The sequence below is a fragment of the Girardinichthys multiradiatus genome, chromosome 11 (assembly GCF_021462225.1).
Source record: "Girardinichthys multiradiatus isolate DD_20200921_A chromosome 11, DD_fGirMul_XY1, whole genome shotgun sequence".
NCBI lineage: Eukaryota > Metazoa > Chordata > Actinopteri > Cyprinodontiformes > Goodeidae > Girardinichthys > Girardinichthys multiradiatus.
This window is the reverse complement of record NC_061804.1, coordinates 28,439,805-28,453,142: the sequence shown is the minus strand read 5'-3', so window position 1 is coordinate 28,453,142 and position 13,338 is coordinate 28,439,805. Positions and strand designations below refer to the sequence as shown.

Sequence of the window (13,338 nt, the reverse complement as noted above, 5' to 3'; positions counted from 1 at the left end):
AAGTTTAAGAAAAGTCGTTCATTATGGGCATGGATGTGATTTTACTTTGGGCTTTTAATGATTCAGTTAAGCTGTTCTTTTTTGAGAATGGAATGGGTACACAACGTATAACCTCAATAATAAAAAACTTGAACTAGGTGTGCAGGTTTGAGTTTTGGAAATTTTCTCTAAAATAATCAAAATAGTACATGCACTCCTACTAATATTTCCTTAAATATCAAATTTTAAGTTGCACCTTGACCACATGCTTTTTGATGCCATCAACAGGCCTCTAAAATAATACCAGCTGGATATTTTACTATTCTTCTTATTAAAAATGGAAGAGTCCAGTTTGACTGGATTCCTGGCGGCAACCCTGCTTTAAACATAATCCATAAATTCTCAATGTGGTCAAGGTCAGGGGCATTCCAGAAGCTTAACATTAACAAGCTTTATCCAGTCCCAACCCAGTGTTGATGTGTATACAGGATCATTGTGTTGTTGGAACATCCTGTTGTGTCATGATTTGACATGACTTTTTTCATTGTTGTGAAATAGCTGAAAATTTGACATATTTGGCCATGAAACCTTTTTTTGACTTGTCCATGTGGGCAGCTGCAAATTTCAGTTGTACTTGAAGGTGTCAATTTTGCCACAGAGTCTAACTAGTCTAACTAGCTGAAGCTGGATACCAACTCAAATTCTTGTTCAGAAAAGCTAATTGTTTTTTTTACTTTTACTGTGTATTTATGTTACAATCTGCCTTAGCATTCTCTGTAGGAAACTACTCATGATGAATGAAGCTCAGAGGTCACTTAACCAACATCTCTGGTTAAATTTCAGTCACATTCTTTAGGTGGATTTGCTGCCATAATAAAGTAACTAAAGTTGTTCATTTTAAATAAAATTTTAATACTCTGAGTCAATTTTTTAGAGCTACAGAAGAGTTAATCCTGTTAGATCTCATTATACTGATCTGTGTTGTTAACCATAAAAAACAAATGCATAAAGTTATTGCTGAGTCTAACTCGTTTGGTTTATTAAATGCAATGCAGACATAGTTACATGTGTTGTGATCACGTGTTTTGACGGGTTAAAGTGAGTACTTCAGTCAACATAGAGACAACATAAGGCTACTTAATCTAACACTGGCACTTACAGATTGAGACATATTCAACAAGGTACAATGAGGTTACAGATGGACAAAATACTATAAATGTATACATAAAAACAATATGGTGTCTACAATTTCCTATAGCATAGATAACACAAATAATAAGTTAACTAAATCTAAACATTGTTATTTTCCCACAAAAATATTCTGCCTCTAAATTAGCTACTGGCTTAGTCCAGGTTTGTCAATGTTTATACCATTTTATCTATCTCACCTAAGTTACTGTAAGCCATTTCAAATCCATTAATCACACATAATTTAAATGATGACTCTATGCTGGAAAGAAAGCTTTTTGATGCTACAGTGAAATAAATATTGCAGGCATGTTAATAAAAGAAGAGAAAAAATGAATAATTTACTTTATAGCTAGGATTGTCATCAGCAACATGTTAGTGAGTAAGGGAGGGAAATGCTTGTCATGAAACTCTATGAGAACAGAGTTATACACTTTTACTGACAGGATTACCTGTTTATTTACAGTTGATAATAAAACATTAAATGCATTAAAAAGCGTTTAAAAACTACATTTTCAGCAGTTTTTTTACAGTGCGCTATCAGAGCTGTGTTTGCTCCCCTTTCAGAACCTCCTCTGGAATCCCCCCTGTCCAGCCATGCATCTCAACCCTACTCGGCTCTCTTCCTTCACCCGATGGTGTGTCACATATGAAGTGATTAAGCAACTGCTCTGCTGACTGCAGGCTGGCTAGGCTGCCGTCTGCCTCGGGCCCTCTGCTCTTCATCATCGTTCTTATAACTGTGTCCCTATCATTGCTAGTTCTCCAGTGATGAATGATCTGATTATCGAGATCCTCAAATGCTACATCAGCTGAATGATGAAGGTTCATAATGGCCTCTGTTCCTCTAAGCTCTTCATGATGGCGTGTAAGAGGAATTTCTTCCAGGCTGGCAGACCGGATCAGGATAGCAGACTTAAGATTTGGACTTGTGGTGATTCTGTAACTGTCCTTGCTAGGCATGCTGTCTGACAGATTCTTGAAGCAAGAAGGTAAAGTACTGGCACGGGATGATGGCATAAACTCATTGTGAATGGTGAACTGGAGATGAGGTATCTGCAGAGGGCGTGGAGAGTGTCTTCTGTCAAGGTCCTCACTTCCTGACTCGCTGTCTTTGTCCATGTCTGCTTCCTGCTGTCTCCATGCCTGACCTTTGTTTGATCCTGTTAGCAAGAGGTGTGGGGTCTCTTCTCCCACCTCAGACCAGTCAGATTCCTCCTCCTCTGGAACCGGCCCCAAAGGCTGCTCCGGTGCAGAGGTTGCTTCTTTCCCATAATTAAGGTTGTCCATAAACTGAACCGGAGGGGGAGCGATTGGGGGAATCATCTGAGGGAAGGCATCACCAGAATGAGTATGCAGGTTGATTTTATGTAGTTCTGCTGTTGCCTAAGGGAACAGAGGTTGTAACCTAATCAGTTATGCAGCCTTGGAAAAACCTTCATACCCCTTAAACCTTTCCACTTTTTGTCACTTCATAATCAGAAACTCGTGTGTTATACTGGGATTTTATATTATCGACCAATACAAAGTAGTGCTTGTGGAAAGAAAATAATACATAGTTTTTAAATGTTTTTACGAACAAAAACCTGAAAATATTGAATGGATTCATGTTCACCCCCCTTTATTCAGATGACTCTTAATTAAAGAGTGCGTGTAGACGTCCCGTAATTAACAAATATGATCCGTGTGTAGTCAACTGTCAGCATTGATCCAGCTTCTATGAATGCCTCATAGGTTTGTAAGAGAGTAGTAGTGAACAGCCTCATGAAGACCGAGGAACATGGCAGCGAGAAGAGGTGTACAGTCATGGAGAATTTAAAGTAGAGTTGGATTATAAAACATCTCACAGAGCACTGTTTAATTCATCTCAATGGTGTGGCACAGCTGCAAAAGCTATTCATAGAAGATAACTCTGGAGTGCTGCAGAGGTCCAAATCTCAGGTGTGAGAATCTGGAGATGAAACGTCAACTATTAGTTGTGCCACAAATCTGGTGCTTATAGTATGGTGGCGAGACAGGAAAAACACAGCACTGGTAGCTTATGGTGTGAGGATGCTTCTCATCATCAGGGACTGTGGAACTGGTCAGAGTTGATGGAGAGATGGATAGAGTTAGATAAAAAAAAAATTTTAGAGGCTGCAAAAGACTTGAGACTGGAACAGAAGCTCACCTTCCAGCAGAAGAAGGACCCTAAACATACAGCCAGAGCTACAAAAAGAATGGTTTAGATCAAACTTTATTCCTGTATTAGAGTGGAAACCTAAATCCAGATGGAAATCTGTGGGGAAACTTAAAGATCAATGTTTAGAGTTGCTCTCAGTCTAATCTGACTAAGCTTGAGGTATTTTGCAAAGAAGAATGGGCAAAACATTTAAGCATCTCGAAGTGGAAAGCTAGTAGCGAAATACCACAAACACCTAGCAGCTTTGTGGTTCTACATGGTTTTTACTTGGGCATAGACATAGATATCTAATCTCATCTATAATCTTTATATATTTATTTATAAAATATTTTAAAAGCCATGTATCATTTTCCGTCCACTTCGCAATTATGCACTACTTTGAGTTGTTTTGAATACTTTACAATGATCTGTTACAACTTATAAAGAAATATTAAAGAATAAAAACAAAAACAAAGACTGAAATCATTCAGAATACACTTTTTTTACTTCATTATGGTAATCTTTTAGTAATGTATATCAGCTTTGAATGTGATAACAAAAAATAGACATCTCACATCTCTGATTTCTTCCATGGTGCTGGCATATTGAGCCTCACTCAGCTGCTCGGTCAGTTCTGAGATGCGCAGACTCAACCTTTCCCGTTCTGCTTCCATATTCTGAAGCTGGTGGGGAAGACATGGGAAGCATATTTGTCAACACAGATCTTCAGTGAGTAAACAAATATGTCACAGTGTAGGTCCCCAAAACATTTAGGAATATGTTAACTGAGGAAGACTTGCTATCTCACCACTGAGTGAAGCTTTTGCTCTAGAAGACTGTTGGTCTGTTGTGTAGACGAGCAATCATTGCTGAGCCTAAAGTAAAGAGACCAAGTAAGGAACCTTTTTAATAAATACATATTTGTGGCATCTTTCCTTACATGTAGAATCACTGGCCACTTTATTAGGTACACCCTGCCTGTGATGGGTTGGATCTCCTTTTGTTTTTACAACGGCATTAATTCTCTGTGACATCAATTCAAATATGATGGCACAAACATTCCTGAGAGATTTTAGTCAATTTCGACAAGATGGCATCACATGGTCTTACAATACTTTGATGACATGAATCCCCATTCCAACCATGACCTGAAATTGTTCTACTGACTTGAGATTTGGTGCCTTTGGAGTACAGGGAACCCATTGCCTTGTTCAAGAAATCAATCTAAGATTATGTAGGCTTTGTCACATGGTGCGTTATACTACTGGAGTTAGCCATCCGAAGATGGGTACACTGTGGTTATACAGGGATGGACATGGTCAGCATCAATAAACTATGAGTTTTAAAATTAATGCTTAGAAGTTATCCTCCACATGATGACACCACCACTGCCAGCCTGAACTGTTGATGCAAGGCAGGATGGATCTATGCTTTCTAGTTGTTAACACCAAATTTTGAACCTACCTCCCAGAAGTCCTAGCTAAAATTGAGAATCCCATTACAAGGCAGATTTTTTCCTATCTCTTATTGTGCAATTTTAATGAGCTTGTGTTAATTATAGCCTCAGTTTGCTGTTTTTGGGTGAATAGGGTGGCATCTGGTGTGGTTTAATGTTGCTATAGCCCATCTACTTCATTGTTCACTATATTATGCCTTCAGAGAAGATTGACTGCATAACTTGGTTGTAATTAGTGGTTAATAAGTCTACTGTTGCCTTTTTATCATCTCGAACCAGTCTGCCCATTGTCCTTTGACTTGTGACATAAGTAGGCCACTTTTGTCCACACAACTCCCACTCACTGGATGTTTTCACTGTAAAACTGAGAGATGATTGTGTGTAAAAAATCCCAGAAGATCAGCAGTTGCTTAAATACTCAGGTCAACTTGTCTTACACCAACAATGATGTCATGTGTAAAGGTACTAAAATTCCCTTTCTTCCCCATTCTGAAGCTCAGTTTGAGCATCAGCAAATTGTCTTCATCACATTTGCATCTTTAAATGCATTAAGTTGCTGCAATTTGATTGGCTAATTCATTATTAGTGATTACGTGTAAGTGAGTACCTAATAAAGTGGCCAGTGAGTCTATGATCATGTAAGGGTGTGGAAAATCCCAATTTGCTGCTTTTATTACAGAGACACCTGTTAAACTTGTCCATGAGGTTGCTGAGCTCCATGCGTGTCTTCTGAAGTTCGGTTTCCAGGATCTTCTGGCTGCTGATGAATTCTTCTCCCAAACACTCCATCCTCACCGCTGTCTGAAGTAAACTTTGATGCAGACCTTCATTTTCGTTCTGCAAAATCCTAGACAAACAAAATGAAAAAGCATTATTTTAGTCATTACCATCACCTTGGTTCTAACCTTTTCAAATTTTATAACCCAAAAGAAAAATATTAGACTTACATGATCCTGCCGAACACATGTGTTTTTTCCTGTATGGAAAAAAAAGAAATATTTTTATGAGATGAAAAACATTCTTAAGGTAATACTGTTATAAACATTAAAGAGGTTTTAAAGGACATAAGAATAACAAAACATTTGCTTGGATGCTGAATTGATTTTCATTACTATGTGGATGGTGGCTAATCTATTGTTCTGCACAAATAATCTATTTTCCACTGTGACGTGCATTCACTTGCCAGAATCAATAAGCAAATAAATGAGACGAACATTGTTACATAACTTGTTAATAAAGCTCATGAAATTCAAACAGCTACAGATTTGTTTGTTTGACTCTTCCCTAAAAGTGAACAAGCTCTAAACGTTAAAATCATGCATAAGTTTAGACTTGAAAGTAAGACCATACTTTAAGGTGGGATGGGCTGGAGAAACTTGTCCATTCTTCATCCAGACCAGAGGGATAATTTGTGTTGGTATGGGAATCAATGCTGACAAGACTGTCTGGCTTTCTGCGTGAAGGTGGACTAATGGCAGAATGTTCCTTTAAATGAATATGATTATCATCAAGAATGCTATGTTCAAGGTCAATGTTTTGGCTCAGATCTGACTGAGATTCAGGGTGATGGTCATGGTGAAGATTAGTATTGCGGTATTCAACATGATGATGCTGGCTGCCTGGACTGTGATTGTCTCCATGATGATGGCCTAAACCATGGTGCTCTTCATGATGATTAGCCCGACCATGGTGGTCTTCATGGTGAAGGCTTGTACTGTGATGGTCGTCTTTATGATGATTAGTTGAGCTGTGGTGGGGTTCATGATCATGGTCTGGACTGTGGTGGTCCATCTGTTGATGGTCTGGACTGCTGTAGCTTTTATGGTGATGGCATGGACTGTGCTGGTCTTCATGAGGATGGCTTGGGTTGTGACAGTCTTCATAATCACGGCCTGGACTTTGGTGGCCTTCATAATGATGGCCAGGATTGTGGTGGTCCCGATGATGATGGCTTGGACTGTTATAGTCTCCATGATGTTGCCCTGAGCTGTGCTGATCTCCATGATGATGACGTTGACTGTGATCATGTCCTTGATTTTGACCTTGAGTGTTCTGGTCTCCATAATTTTGATGGTCTGGATTGTGGTGATCCCCATGATGACGGCCTAGAATGTGGTGAGTCGCATAATGATGGCTTGTACCTTGATGGTCTTCATAATTATGTTCTGAACTGAGCTGGTCTCCATCTTGATTATGGGCTGGACTTTGATGGTCTGAACTGTGGTGGTCTGCATCATGATGATGGCCTGGACTGTGGTTGTCTTGGTGGTGATGATGACTTGGACTTTGATGGTCTTCATGATGATGGTGGTCTGAATTGTGGTGATCTGCATTATGATGGTGCCTTGGACTGTGGTGGTCTTGGTGGTGATGATGGCCTGGACTGTGGTGGTCAGCATCATGATGATGGGCTAGACTGTTGTGGTCGTCATGATGGTGGCGGTCAGCATCTTGATGATGACCTGGACTGTGGTGGTCTCCAAATTGATGGTGCTCTGGATTGTGGTGCTCTGCATCATGATGGTGGCCTGGACTGTGGTGGTCTTGGTGGTGATGATGGCTTGGATTCTGATGGTCCCTATGATGATGATGGTGGCCCGTATTGTGTTGATCAGTATCATGATGATGGCCTAGACTGTGGTGGTCGTCATGATGGTGGTGGTCAGCATCTTGATGATGACCTGAAATGTGATGGTCCCCATGATGATAATGCCCTGGACTGTGGTGGTCTTCATAGTGATGGTGGTCTGGATTGTGGTGCTCTGCCTCATGATGGTGGCCTGGACTGTGGTGGTCTTGGTGGTGATGATGGCTTGGATTGTGATGGTCTCTATGATGATGGTGGCCTGGATTGTGGTGGTCAGCATCATGATGATGGCCTAGACTGTGGTGGTCTTCATGAAGGTGGCAGTCTGCATCTTGATGACGACCTAAACTGTGATGGTCTCCATGATGACGATGGCCTGGGCGGCGGTGGTCTCCATGATGATGGTGACCTGGACCGTGGTGGTCTCCATGATGATGGTGGCCTGGACTGCGGTGGTCTCCATGATGATGGTGGCCTGTAATGTGGTCATCTCCATCATGGTGGCGGTCTGCATCTTGATGATGGCCTGGACTGTGGTGGTCTCCATGATGATGATGACCTGGACTGCGGTGGTCTCCTTGATGATGATGGCCTGTAATGTGGTCGTCTCCATCATGGTGGTGCTGTGCATCTTGATGATGGCCTGGATTGTGGTGGTCTCCATGATGATGGTGGCCTGGACTGTGGTGGTCTCCATGATGATGATGGCCTGGTCTTTGGTGTTTTCCATGGTGGTGATGGTGATGATGCCGATTAGCTTCTCTGTGGGAGTCTACATGGTAGTGCTGGTGGGTTTCATTGTAATGGTTATCATGGGATTGATGGTGATCTATGTGGTGGTGATCTCCATGGTGAAAGGGAAAAGATCTATCCTTGTGATCACTGTGGCGATGCGGACGTATTGGACTGTAATAATCTCCAACATCACCGGTCAAACTGTGACGTCTATGCAGATGCGGAGTTGTAGGACGTGAGTTTGAACGACTGTTATGGTGGTGAGCTGAACTGGGATGGTCTTCATGATGATGACTTGGACTACCACTATCTTCATGATGCTCATGACTGTGGTATGCACAGTGATGCTGGTCATGATACTTGTCACCATACTGATGGCAATGTGGTGTATTGTGGTGTCTATGGTCATGGTGATGACTGGTGCTGTTGTTGTCTTCATGGTTATGGTGATTGGAATGATGGTGGTGGCAGTGCTTACCAGAAGGCAATCGAGATTGATGCTCACAAGCAGGAAACTTTGAGTGACAGCTCCTACGCCTGTGCTTTATATGACCAGGTGGACTTGCAGATCGCGGACCGGGATGATGGGAAGCTTTAGAGTGAGACAGGCGAGAAGATTTGGAACGCTTGCTGGTATGGGAATGTCTGCTTGAGCTAACCGAGTCAGCACTTGCAGCACGACTTCTCTGCTGTCTGGGTTTGTCAATGCTGCTGTCTGTCTCCCTGGATCTGGCAGAAACTTGCTCTGGACTCCAGGGTCTTTGAGTGTCTGTAACCCCAAGAGAGGTAAGTCTCATGGGACTGAGCACCTGCCGTGTAATCTCATTAAGAAAGGCTGAAAACTTCATTTTTTCTTTCATTACATTCTTCCTAGCTTCACTTTTGCTCCTCTCCTGTTCATCTCCTTCCTCGCTTCCATTTCCTCCTTCACTTTTGTGTGCTGTGAAATCTTCCAGTGATTTAGCCTTGCGGAAGCCTCCATCATTTCCTAAACCTCTGGCACTTGTTTGCTGATTTTTGAAGCCTGCTTTAAAAGAACAGCTGGGGGTTGACTTTCCCATGTCTTTTTTCTGTTTAGTAGATGCTCTGTTTAGACTTTCTCTTTTATTGATTAATAGGGCAGTGTCGTCTTCTTCTTCAAAGTATCGATGTTTCCTAGAAATGTCAGTAAAAGACTGAGTATGTTGGGGCTTCCTATGATTGTATCTGTATGAGGAGTCACTGCTGTTTCCAGTAGAGAGATTGGTAGTAGAGGAAGACGATGTAGAAGTGGAAGAAAATGAAGAGGAGGAGGAAGAGGATGAGGAAGATGAAGAACTGGAAGAGGATGTTGATGGAGAAGACGTTGAAGATGAGGAATCATAGGAAGTCTCTGAAACAGAAACATTATGATGCTTTTGCCTATGGTGGCCATGCAGAAGGTGTGAAGAATGGCTCTTGTGTTCCCCATGATTTCGGTGGTGCAGATGATGATCACCACTGTCCACTGCTGAGTGAGTGCTGTTGAAAATACATTAAATGGTTAGAATGTTTGGATCACATTAATGAGAATTTAACTTTGCCTCTAAATTCATAATGTAAAATAAGAAAATGGAAACAATACATTGCACGAGTATTCATACCTGTTGAACGTGTTGTTTGAGGGAATTTTATGTAATAGGGCATAACTGTGAAGTGGAAGAAAAACAAGGTTTTCCAAAGTTTTTATATGTAGAAATTGGAAAGTGTGTTTCCGACCAAATACAGTGAAGAACCACCTTACACTGCCGCTCCAGCTGGAAATCTTTTGGGGTATGCCTCCAAAAATCTTTGTCCATTCCTTGTTGCACAATCACTCAATCTCAGTCAGATTTGATGAAGAGTATCGGATAAGATCAGTTTTCATCCATGATTGACCTATTTTTTGCTAAATTCATCTTCCCATCAGCCCTGACCAGCTCCTTGAAAGAGCCATACCTGCAGCATGATCCTGCCACCTCCATGTTTCACCTCTGGCATATTGCAATTATTGTGGTGTGCAGTATTAGTATTCTGCCAGACATGGCATTTTGAATAGAGGTCGAAAGCCCAGTTATGGTTTCATCTGACCAGAGTTTCTTCTTCCACATGTTTGCTGCTCTGTCTACAAGGCTACAAATGGGCATTTTTGTGGATCTCTTTTAACCACTCTTTCATAAAGGACAACAACCAACGGTTGTCCTGTTTGGCAGGTTCTTCCACCTAAACTGTGGATCTCTGCAGCTTCCCCAGAGCTACCATTGGCTTCTTGGCTGCTTTGTTGATTAATGTTCCCCGCCTATCAATTGAGGTTGATGGCCATGTCTTGGTATGTGTGCAGTAGTGCCACCTTCAGATGTTAGATTGAAAAGTGGTCTTTGAGATGTTCAAAGCTTGGGATATTCATTTATACCCAACCTCCTTTACACATCTCCACAATCTAATTCCTGACCTATTTGTTGTGTTCCTTGGTCTTCAGGTTGTTTGTTCACTAATGATATCTAACAAATATCTGATGAACTGATCACAGAACAGACGCAATTATACTGAGGTTGAACTACACACAAGTGGACTCTTGAGCAATTAGGTGACTTTTGAGGAATGTTCTTGATGGGTTTTAGTTTGAAAAGGCTGAATACAGGTGATGCCACCATTTCTTGATTTTTGTATGTAAAAATAAATTAATAATGTTTAGTGTTTTTGTTTGACTTTACAATTTTACACTACTTCATATAAGTGTGTCACATAAAATCCCAATAAAATACATTGAAGTTTGTGGTTTTAATGTGAGATAATATGAAAAAGTTCAGGAAAGTTTGAGAACACTGGTACGGCAGTGAGAAATAGTTCCAGACTTACTCTTGACTGGTGCTATCATCAGACTGGTGATGGTTATGATGGTGGTGATGGACTTGATGAGGCTGATGCTGCATCATTTGTTTAGATTTTGAGCTGGTAGCTTTTCTGTGCTTCAGTTCTTTTTCTTGACGGTCACACATTTCAGACTTTTTGCATTGGTTTGAAACCGTTCCTCATCCAGTGATGCAGCAGCTGAGAACCGATCTCTGACGCACTGATTTTAAAGAAAAATTGAAAGACAAATAATGAGATTAGCTTATTTAACATTTTATATGAACTTAAGTGATGTTGATGGATAAAAAATGGATATAAATGTTAGATGGATATAAAATGAAAATAGAACACCATAATACACGACTGAAGATTGCTTTCTTGTAAAACAAACACAAAATATTATTAATAAAAAAATACAACATAAAAAAACTTAAATGAAGTCCAAGAAAATTGGAGATTTAAATGGAGATTTAAATGTTTTTTAGCCATTAGTTAGTAGCTAACTGACTATACAGTTAATATCAGTACTTACATTGTTATGAGAGCAGTGGTGTTCACACTGATGTTCCCTCTATGATGCACCCTCTAACTGAGCTGGGTCGCATATGCAAAACCCACACTGACATATCAATATATATACCTCTGTACGAGCCAATGACAGATGGGCTTTGATCTAAACTGAACTCCACTGAAAACGGTAGTGTGTTACTGCTTTTGCAAGGACTGACTTAAATATGTAAATTAGAATATAAATTGGTATAATACAAACAGAACAATATAAATTATAATCACAAGCTATTCATATATATCTTTATGGTATAGATATTTTTAGGTTTTGTCTTTTTAATACAGTGAAATGTTTTAAATCATTAAACAAGTTTTAAGTTATGACAAAGATACCATTATGAATACAAAAAACAGTTTTCAAATGATGATTTTGCTCATTAAGAAGAAAAGGCTGTCAAAACCAACCTGATCCTAAGTAAAAACGAACAAACCTAATAACTGATTGGCAGCAACAACTGCAACACAGTCTCCCTTATTGAATAATGAAACGAATGTGAACTATATTTTTTTGAAAAGCTGGGTTCAATTTTAACAGCCACTCCCTGGCATGGTTAATGCCAGACTTGTGGAATCAAGAAATCACTTACAAAGAACCTGTCTGGCAACATGAAGTAGGCTAAACATTTTTAAAAACCCACACATCATGCCCCAGTCTGAAAAGAAAAAAAAGAAAAAATTAGAAGCGTCATTGACATCTATAGGTCTGCTAAGTATTGTCCATTTCTGAAGCTTTGGGACTTTAATGAAACACTGTTCCATGTTTTCTCCATTTGTGGAGAAAATAAAGAACAGTAGCCCACCAGTGTCCCACCTATTAAATTTAATAGGTGGGACACTATTCGAGGGGATCGACAGTTACTCCTGTGGGTCACAAATAAACTTAGAACATCTAAAGCACTGTAGGTCTCACCTGCCTCAGTTAAGGTCAGTGTTCATGATTCAACAATAACAAAGAGATTGGTCAACAATGACATCAATTAGAGAGCTCCAAGCTCAAAATCACTGCTGATAAAAAAAATCTCAAAAACCTGTACCACATTTGCCAAAAAATATCTTGATGATCCCCAAGACGTTTGGGAAAGTATTCTGTCGACTTACCAGACAGAAGTGGAACTTTTGGAAAGGGGTAGGTCTTGTTACATCTGGGGTAAAACTAACACAGTATTTAAAAAAACAACAACAACAAACATCATTCTCACAGTCATACATGGTGGTGGTAGTATGATGGTCTGGGATCAGGGGCGGACTGGCCATCGGGAGCACCGGGACACTACTCAGTGGCCTGTCCACTGGGCTGGCACGGTCTGCAATCGCTGAGGGTTGGGACCAATGGTCGGTTCGGGTCACACTTAAAAAACAATTCATGCCATCCGTGCAGCTCCCACAGACTGCGGTAGCGATAGGTAAAGACAGACACACGCCTCCTTTTTTTCTGAGACTGTCACACAGCAGGCTGCGCACCGGATAAGTAGACTATGTAAAGTTGAGCCACAGTTAAAGAAGGGTAGCTCCACTTTGAGGAACCAAGGGGGTCAAAACTGAATTAATAAAACATTTTAAGGTACAGCAGATTTTAAAACGAAAAGGATCTGGAAAAAATATTTGTTTAATGATAAAATGTCCAGGAATTCAGCTATAGTGTTGTCTTCATAAACTCCACTGATAAATTATATAAATATTGAAATAACTAGGTAACATACAGCTGAAATTAAGAAAATATTGTTGTCAGTTGAATATGGCCAATGCATTAAAAAAGTCAATTAGTGAATTTGAATAGATGGGAAGTTATGTGTGGATCTCAGATTTTCTTTATAA

At 40.2% G+C, this 13,338-nt stretch overlaps 1 protein-coding gene across 2 annotated transcripts; it reads right to left on the bottom strand.

Annotated features, from left to right (window-relative positions):
• Nucleotides 1-1,001: 1,001 nt before the first annotated feature.
• si:dkey-273o13.3 (filaggrin) lies at nt 1,002-11,550 on the bottom strand. 2 transcript variants are annotated; one of them, XM_047378470.1, is made up of 8 exons: nt 11,489-11,550; nt 10,963-11,176; nt 6,135-9,606; nt 5,732-5,760; nt 5,470-5,631; nt 4,137-4,203; nt 3,904-4,011; nt 1,002-2,553 (listed from the first exon to the last, which is right to left on the bottom strand). In XM_047378470.1, exons 2-8 carry the CDS (start codon nt 11,100-11,102, stop codon nt 1,708-1,710), a joined length of 4,824 nt encoding a protein of 1,607 aa, XP_047234426.1. In that variant the 5' UTR covers nt 11,103-11,176; nt 11,489-11,550; the 3' UTR covers nt 1,002-1,707. The 2 variants fall into 2 exon arrangements, with proteins under 2 accessions (XP_047234426.1, XP_047234427.1); XM_047378471.1 differs by having other exon boundaries at nt 1,002-2,493.
• Nucleotides 11,551-13,338: the final 1,788 nt, after the last annotated feature.